This window comes from Acanthopagrus latus, chromosome 14, assembly GCF_904848185.1.
Source record: "Acanthopagrus latus isolate v.2019 chromosome 14, fAcaLat1.1, whole genome shotgun sequence".
In the NCBI taxonomy this organism is placed as follows: Eukaryota; Metazoa; Chordata; class Actinopteri; order Spariformes; family Sparidae; genus Acanthopagrus; species Acanthopagrus latus.
The window spans coordinates 3,706,142-3,715,203 of NC_051052.1; the positions used below are offsets into that span (position 1 = coordinate 3,706,142).

At 46.0% G+C, this 9,062-nt stretch overlaps 1 protein-coding gene across 3 annotated transcripts in view; it reads right to left on the minus strand.

Annotated features, from left to right (window-relative positions):
- The window catches only part of chst11 (carbohydrate (chondroitin 4) sulfotransferase 11), an 84,390-nt gene extending 75,664 nt beyond the window's left edge, over positions 1-8,726 (minus strand). Inside the window, exon 1 of one of the 3 annotated variants that reach the window (XM_037122340.1) lies at positions 8,310-8,726. In XM_037122340.1, coding sequence (XP_036978235.1) covers positions 8,310-8,412 — 103 coding nt within the window. In that variant the 5' untranslated portion in view covers positions 8,413-8,726. Of the gene's footprint in view, positions 1-6,864; positions 7,465-8,294 lie in introns of those variants that run through there. The other 2 variants (XM_037122339.1, XM_037122341.1) reach the window with 2 other exon arrangements.
- Positions 8,727-9,062: the final 336 nt, after the last annotated feature.

The following is a 9,062-nucleotide window of genomic DNA, read 5'->3' on the forward strand; positions in this document are numbered from 1 at the left end:
ACAATCGGAGACGCGTAAAGCTTGGCCTCAGCTCAGGGACGATCACAGACACAGAAGACGGCTGCTTTCCAGACAGACAGCGTTTTTTTCAGGGGGGGGGCGGGGGAGAAGGCAGGGTGATGATGATTTTCCCATGTGCAACTCTACCGGCATGTGTCTGCTCAGAGGGACGGGGTGAGTGTACGTCTGTGTGAGAGTGTGTGTTAATACCTTCAGGCAGGGGACCCTTGTTGATGACACACAGGGATTCAAAGGTGGAAGCGAATAGGTTGTATGGGCACACGTGCACACACACAGACACACACTCAAACACTCTTAGGGGCATGCAGTGTCTGTCCATTGTTTCCTTTCAGAATAAGCCTGTTTGTTGTTCTGAGTCATAATATCTCCCTGTTTCTGTCAATGACTTAATGGTTGTGAAAGTCAGTGTGTATGTATGCGTGTGTGTTCTATAATTATACTCGCGAAGACTAAAGTGCCCACAGGAGGTGAGAGAATTATGGAAATCTTTCCTGTCCAGGCTAACTTCTTTCACACACTTCTTTAAGTCTCAATCGAGGTCCCGAGGGGGGCGTGCACGTGAGTGCGCGTCTGCGTGCTCATGTCGCTGTCCATGTGGCAGCCCTTTCATCGCCTCGCTAATGAAGTCCAGACACTGATGCAGATGGTTATCAACTCAGTGTTGTGAATGAGGAGTCACCAGTATCGGCCTCCGGCTGCTGCCTGACCCAAAGTCCAGACAGCGGAGCAGCACCCTCGGTCTGCTCTGAGTTACTCAGAGAGAGATTCAGGAAGGGACTGAAGAAGGGAAGACATTACCTGATCTAAAGCCAGATTCTGCCCTGTTGCCCTGATGGTTACATTTTAGAGAGACCGCAGCAGATAATCTAAATGAGTTGAGCTCACAAAGTAAAGTGGCACATTTCAACTTATAGTAAAAAAAAAGAGAGAATATTGTTTATGCTGTGTACGTGTTGAAATAATAATGACTAAAATTTCATTTTTGGGTGAGCTGTTCTTTTAAAGTATACAATAATTAAATATTTGAATCATTTTAATGAGTTAGAATCACACATCTCAATGTGTCATGATCACATTACACATGTTTGTTTCGTGGAAGTGGAAGCTGGACAAAATATGTGATCTCGTGGTGAACTGAAATGTATAATTTCACAGAGACTGTAATTGCTTGATATTTTCAGAAGTAGGCTTTCTTTTCCCCAGTGGTTATAAGTAGAGTTCCCTTTGTATGTCTCTGTGTCGAGTACAGAGCTATTACTTGGTTTAATCAGTACACAAAAAGGTAGAATATGACAAGTTGCGGTTCAATGCTAATGCTTCACAAATGCACACCTGACATTATCAATTATCCAGTTTTCTAACCTGGCTGACCCCAGTCTTACACTTAAAAAGTAGATGAATGCTCTGAAAGCAACACATAGGTGTGCCAATTTTCCCTCGAAGGAGAAACAACCCAAAAATCTTCCACTAGAATCATTTGAAAGATGCAAAATGTATTGGGAGCTGCTTCAAATGCGTCTTTTCACAGATTATTAGACTTTTACAAGGCTGCTCTATTCCAGCCTTGAATTGCACTGAAACGATGAACAGATGGCCCACACAATGCGAAGACCCTGTGCAAATGTGGTGAAAATCAAAGTTGTTGTGCCTGCAGTTGTCGCTTGAATGACGGCGGAAGTATCTCTGTGACTCGCAAAAGTTTCTGAAGCTACTCCATCCAAAGCATTCCTGGGAAACGGAATGGTTTACTGTCTGTGTTGGCCCGATCTGGGATGCTATGGCGGGACACAGGGGGATCGCCACCCACCCCACCCTCCCCCGCGATGCTGGGGATGTCTGATGTGGGATTTAGTAGCAGAGCTCGGCAGGAAAACAACACTAACACCAAGACCACACAAACAGGACATCCAGGATACACCCTCACAATACACACACATTGGGCCAGAGGACAATGGCTGAGGATAGCGGATGGGGGAGCGCAAACACACTCGGGAGCATGGACACTTTTACACACAGTATCTTATTTTGGGTCATCTCGTTTCTTAGTGACCCCCTCGGTGTGTGAGAACATCAGCGCATCAGCACAGGAGAATGACCCTTTGATTACTTACTGTAATATAGACATTTTCAGAGTTCTACCACACTGAGACTAGCCGACGTGGCCGTAAAACAATATTTTGTTTTTAGGCTATACACAACATACAGTATAACTCCACCAAAGCACTTAATGAATCAGATATCTCAATTCTGTAACAACGTTGTAGGAATGACTATAGGAACACAAAATATTAGCATGATGAGATTTCTGATCAGTAATCATCAGTAATGTGGATAGAATGTCTAGGTGGATACAGGCAAGTGTTAGAACAAGGAGAGCAGTCTGATAGATTCAGAAAACGAGGAAAAGCCATAAAAGTAAGCTATATTACGATTTTATATCAGATTTTCCAATATGCGATTATTGTCACCTTAAGGATTTACGATAACAATGTTATCACAATATTTATGGCTAGCTTGCTGTTATTGGTTAACGGCAGTGTCACGTCAGTCATCTCTGATGATTTTGTGCAGCAGTTAGTAGCCACACACTGCCATAGCAGCTGGCTGGCTGCTTACAACATAGTTTTCTTTTCTTCCATGTCGTGGCCAGCATTAAGGTGCATAACTACCGCCTACTATGACGTGGGAAAGAATGGAAAGAAAGTGAAATGATTTAACTGAATGAAATCTGAAGAACCTCAGCATTCTGCTGGAAGCCGCTTGAAAGCTTACGTTTGCAGACTCCATCTCCCAGCTAGCTTCAGCTACTGTTGCTCTGTGTGAGTGGAGCAGAGAGAGGCGCTGAGACGAGGCACTCAAGAACGTGCATAAAGTCACATCCTTTGGACCGTCACGGAAAATCTGACACCACCCAAAAGAGACAGGAAAGGTCTCAATGCTGCATCAACCCCTATGTACTATAAAATGATAATAAAGTCATTCATATTTGTTGTAGTTCGTAAGAAGACTTTGATTGGAAGGTTTGAGGGTGGGAGCCCATCTCTGCGATAACAGGGTCCCATGTTGGAGGTCCCCGACCCCGGCAACTCAGCATTCCTTCCCTGCACTACAGTATCATTTACAGCTGGCACTATGGCCACAGACCAACGAAGGTGAGGAATTTCGAGTTACCCATAGAAATTCCAGGCAGTATTATTTCATTCTTTCCCAAGACTTTCCCATTTCTTGCTTCAAACCGCCGTAGCTTTGTTCCTCATCCATCGTCATGGAAATGTCTCTCTCTCTCTCTCTCACACACGCACACACACACACACACACACACACACACACACACACACACAGGAGTAGAAAAAAATCTAATAAAAAAAACCATGTCAGGACTTCATATCAGGTAACTCCTGTCTGTCAGGGGGCGCAGCTAACTGCTCCAGAGGCACAAGGGCTTTGTTGGAGATGTGAAATGTGAGCGTGTGACTTTGAGGCCTGGGTGCACAAGCAGGTTACAACTCACAGTCTGGAAAAAAAAAAAAGCACACCGTACAGTGGGCGAACAGAGCTGCCATCTCAGCACACACCAACAGACACGCACACACACACGCACGCACACACAAACAGGTTCCAAAATATCCCAGAGGCACTTCACAAAGAAACCAAACAAGCAGCCCACAGAGCAAACTGTCCCATTAGCCGAGCTGATCTCAGCAGCTACAATGCCTTTAAAAGGAGCAGCAGAGACTCAGACTGATGAGGCGGACCTGGATCCGTCACAGGTGCTGAGCAACCTCAGGCTCAGAGCGAATTCATGGAGACAGGATGGAGTTGGAACAGGGCACGGGTTCCCCGTTCACGGCTATCAGCGAGCAGAGGCTAAACTAAATCAGCCGGCCCTTTTGGCTGAAATATATCAACAGGCGTGACAACCTCTATTCGGCAAAAATGACCTACGCTGTGTGTGTCTGCAGCACTGTGCACTGCACTGAGGCTCCATTGTTAGGTGGGTATTTCCTTTCAAAAGCCCTGCGCGTTCATTTTGGAAATAGCTTTTTCGCTGCCTGAAATTAGTGACTCAACATTTCAGGCGGGGAGACAGGTCTGCTGTCAGTGAGCGTCTTAAATAACTCGAGTAATATTCTAATGCAAGTTTTCCTACGATGCCAGCAGTCATTTTGTCAAATCGGTGTTTCCAAAAGGTGGATATTCAATTTCAATTTAGAGCTAAACTCTTCAAGGACTCCCACTGAATTTGAGGGATTTGGGCCACTTGGTAACTATTACATGATGAGAGGTTTGGCCAGAAATTTTCCAGTCTTTGGTGGATAAGTCTGGATATGGTATCTCTGACATTGCAGCAGATTCTTAGCTAAATACCAACAGGAGTAAGTGGACAGACAGCACTATTTTTATCAACAAGTTGGCATGTTCCCTTAACACACGTGGGACAAACAGCTGGACACTGAGCAGTACAATGGGCTTGAATAATGTTGTCACGGCTGCCACGCTCCCTTCTGCTTCCACTCAGAATGGCGGCGTACTCCAAACTAAACCTAATTTGGCGTGCTCTCAAACTGCTGCTGAACGCAGTGCTGCGGGCTACACTGTGCTCCAGGTCTGTTCCTTCTCTAGTGTCCACGGCAGATGGAGGAGCTTGTGAGTCGCAGTGGGAGTTGAGAAGATGAGAAGTGAAAAATTAATTCATTGCAGAGCCTGAAAAAAAAAAACAAAGAAGTATTTTCACACTCTCAGTCAACCCAAATGTGGTGTTTCTCTCCGGTCGTGAAGCTGACTTGCATCAGATCCAAGTCTGTTTAGAATTTACTTTGAGTTTTCAAACCTTGCTCCGTTTGTGTCTGTGTTGGTTGAGGCCACAGTGTGATACTGCAGTGCCCCCCCCCCCCCCCTCCCCCCCTTACAAGAGGTCATAACCCCGCGGGTCCTGGAAGAGAGGTGACAGTGTACACTGGGAGGCCAGACCGGTTTCCCAGTGCCGCTAAACATGCCTGAAGCATGGTGATGCTTGCATAGTAGGCTACATAATCAGATCGACAACCATGACGTTGCCGTGTGTGTGTGTGTGTGTGAGAGAGAGAGAGGGAGAGAGAGAGATTAAATTGGCGATAAAGTCATTTCAGAAAGAAGGTAAACAGATTGTTGACTGAGATAAGAAGACGGCTCGTGAAAGAAGTCACAACACTGACGCACGCACACACTTACTACCCCTCTCACATGTGTAATCACGCATAAACACACACGACGTGCCGCATCTAAACTCAGATCATTGCTCCTGCACAAACACCCTGCTTTAGCCATCTCCCTCTTCAATCAGGGCATCCTGTGTGCAGCACCTTGTCATCACCACAACAGAACATCTACTTTGTGACCTTCTTGTGTGTGTGTGTGTGTGTGTGTGTGTGTGTGTGTGTGTGTGTGTGTGTGTGTGTGTGTGTTTATGTGTGTGTTGGGCAGAAGCTGATGCAATGCCTGTGGAGACTGGCACAACTGCGAGGGAACCAGGATCCAGGGGTCCTTGACAGGGGTTTAATGGAGTCTCGGTTCAATCTTTTACAATCAATTCCCACGCCCGGAAGCTCATTTAATGATGTACAGTGGAGGAGAGGTCTCACTCTGTCCGATGTTCCTGCTACAGGACACATTTTTGTCATTCTTAACTAAATTATATCCAACTACGGGCCCTCTCAGGTGGTGGTCGGGTTCCTTACTAAATGCGGAGAGGGTTGGTTCATGTGTTGGAGTATCTATCGTGAAAGTTCTGCAATTTGGGTGAAAGGACTCCTTGAGCCTGATGTTCTCTTTGGGGTCCTGAATACTTTGTTTAAAATGTAATACATGTCTGTGAATGACTTTTTCATGCAGAGCCCATACAACACAGAAATATTCAATTATTTGGGGTAATATCAACCTTAAATGCTCATTTCTGAATTGGTCACCTTCGTCAAATGTACATAAAGTGGGCGACTTTATGGCGAGGGGAATCCATTCTACTTCATGGATCTTTTTAAAGCCAGAAGAAAAGAACAGAATGGCACTAAAAGGAGCACATACCTCCACCAATGCCCAACCCTTTAATTCCGTCAAGCTTAATCCAATATCAGGGTCGACTGCCCCGCATTGTTCTAAATTTTAAAACGCCTGTAACTGCCTAAACATAACTTGAGATCACTAGATCTATATGATTGCCATCAATTTGCACTCACTCATAAACACCAGCCAAGTAAATACACCTGATTTTTCTCATTGAGATCCACGCGTGATTCCCTGAGAGATTAACCGGCTCAGAATGTTTATGACAGTGAGAAAAAAATAAAATAAAAACCCCAGATCCGTCCCGTTATCTGGATCCACACCAGAAATGAACGAGGCCTGTTCTGGGCTGAGACACATCCTCCATCCAAGTTTAGTGGGAATCTGTTCTGTAGTTTTTGTCTAATCCTGCTGACAAACCAACCAACCAACCAACCAACAGGCTTGAATGAAAACAAAATCTCCTTGGTAGAGGTAAACCTGCATAATCTGAGAGAAGGAGGGATTTTGCAGTGGGGTGTGGAATTAAAGCCAAGAACAATGACACAGAAGTTGTCCAACTATTGATCTGTTCAGCAGCTGCTGACATGGGAAAGGTTTTATCACTCTTTCACTGAATCCTTTCCAGACACTGATACAGTCATTCACTTGAGTTTTTACAGAGAACATATACAATTACAGTCATACAGTAGCTATTTAACTGACTATGATATGTTCCCTGAAGTGGTGTATGGTCATTTTTTTTTTTGCTTCTGGAGGAAATATCAGCTGTGCCCGCTGCCAGCTGCAGCCCTGGTGACTCACACAGAGCCGGTGGATCCGGAGGGAAAATGCCTCCCCGATCAGAGATGTGACAGCATGATGGCTTTGGAATAATGATGGCGTGGAAGGTGCTCCTGTGTGCTTCTACTCTCTGGCGTGGGCTATCTCGTGTTTCCTCCTCTATCTAAGCGGCCCCCATCTCAGAGGCAGCAGGGATTCCTCCACAAGGTTTCACTTCCCTCTGCTTTCACACCATCATCACCACCTACAGACTGAAACACAGTCCTGTGCTGTGAGTTGTCTGTCACTGGACCGTTCACCTTACCAGTGAATACAAGAGCAGTTTTCAGAAGCTGCAAACGTTCAGTATAATGGAGAATTTCACCCGCTGAGCTTGGCAGATTCGCTGTCTCCAACAGCAGCATTATGGGATTATCATTCTTCTCAGGAATGATTCATTTTCTGTCATGGAAAGTCTTTTTTTCCCCTTTCTTTTTTTCCCCTTACCATATACAGTAAACCTGTTGTAGTCTGCTGTGAGTAAGTTTCGCTCTACGTGTCCGATTCCTTTGCGCGTCTGAATGGGTTCTGGCGCGCGGAGAAGCTGCTGCACGACGCACGGACACCACATAAATCCAGGGGCGGTGATTCATTATAACGGAGATTTGGCAAAGCAACGTGCAAAAAAACAAAAAAAACTCCTAAATTAACATAATTTGATGCAAATTCTCCCTCCGGAAGCCCCCCGCTGGCATGGAGAGGATTTTCTTTTATTGCGCGATAAATTATTTAACAGGTCTCCAGAGCGCACAGATTAGAGAGGACACCGGTCCTAAACGCTCCCTCAAGACGGTTTCCTTTTCTCCAAATTGATTTTTGCCAGTGAAGCCGGGTCTTCGCTCTCGATCCAGACCTCTACGTGGATCAAACTGGGATCGCAGGTGCCCACTGTGCCAAGACGCCCGTGCGCCGATTCCCATCGCCCAAGCCACGTTTCCGGAGACAAAAAAAAAAAAAAAGCCTCCCCCTACCATCTCCCTGCTACTTTGTCAGCTTGCGGATAAAGCGAAACGAACAGCGCCTGGTTGCAATCGCACCCAAACAGCGCAAACCTTTCTACTTCCACACAGAAAAAAAGGGGGACCGCTTAAACAAAAGACGAGAAGAAGAATAAAAAAAAAATGTAAAAAAGCGCAACAAGACAATCACTCCGCGGTAGTGTGGCCATCGCGCCACAGAAAAAGATTGATCGGAGGCGGCGCACTCCTGCTTGGATGATTTACGCGTTCACACGGCACAAGTATCAATTATTCATCCGCCGCGTTACTGTACAGTCTGAACAAATCGATGTGTCAACATGCCAGGAGGCGGCCAGACAACGTGCCATACATCAACGCGCACACAATCAAACACACATAGCTTCACACACACACATTCGAGAGAGAGAGAGAGGAGAGGAAGAGGGGTCCTACCTGGTTGGAACATACTTTGGAAATAAAAGATGACCAGAATAAAGGATCCTAAACAGGTGGCAAATACCATCCGGCATATCCTGCTCATCCTCATCAGTTCGCTCAAAGTCTGTTTCATGACGGGACGGACAGGCTGCAGGCTGCTGCTCCGCTGTATGTGTGTGTGTGTGTGTGTGTGTGTGTGTGTGTGCGGGTGGGGGGGGGAGAGGAATGAAGGGCCGGTTCTGTGTGAAGCTCCGGGCTCTGGTGGTACTGATGAGGATTGTCCGCCGGTCAATGAGCTGAACGCATCCAGAGAGGAGCGTACCACTGCCGCGTTGCTGGGAGGGGGGGGGAGGAGCAGGGTGCAGAGACGGCACACCCCCGGCTCGGAGACAAATGAGCGCGTCCAGATGTGCGATTCTATTCAAGGGGCATTAAAACCAGCTGGCTAACCTTTTTTTTTTTTTTCTTTTTTTTTCTGTGAGGAGGGAACTACAGGAATACACAATGATGTTTCTGCAGGACACACACACACACACACACACACACACACACACACACAGAGAGAGAGAACACACTAATTATTTCCTGTCTTATTCTTAAAACAGCTTTCAGTTGGCGGGAACATGACGAGCCTCTACTTTTCTGGTCACTCAGAATAACACTGAAGGTGTTTCTTGTATATGTGCACCCTCACACGTGTCATTCATTATAACAAACAAACAAACAAACAAACAAAAAACACAGGGGTAGAGGCTTCTGGGATAATACTGCAGAATCAGCTGC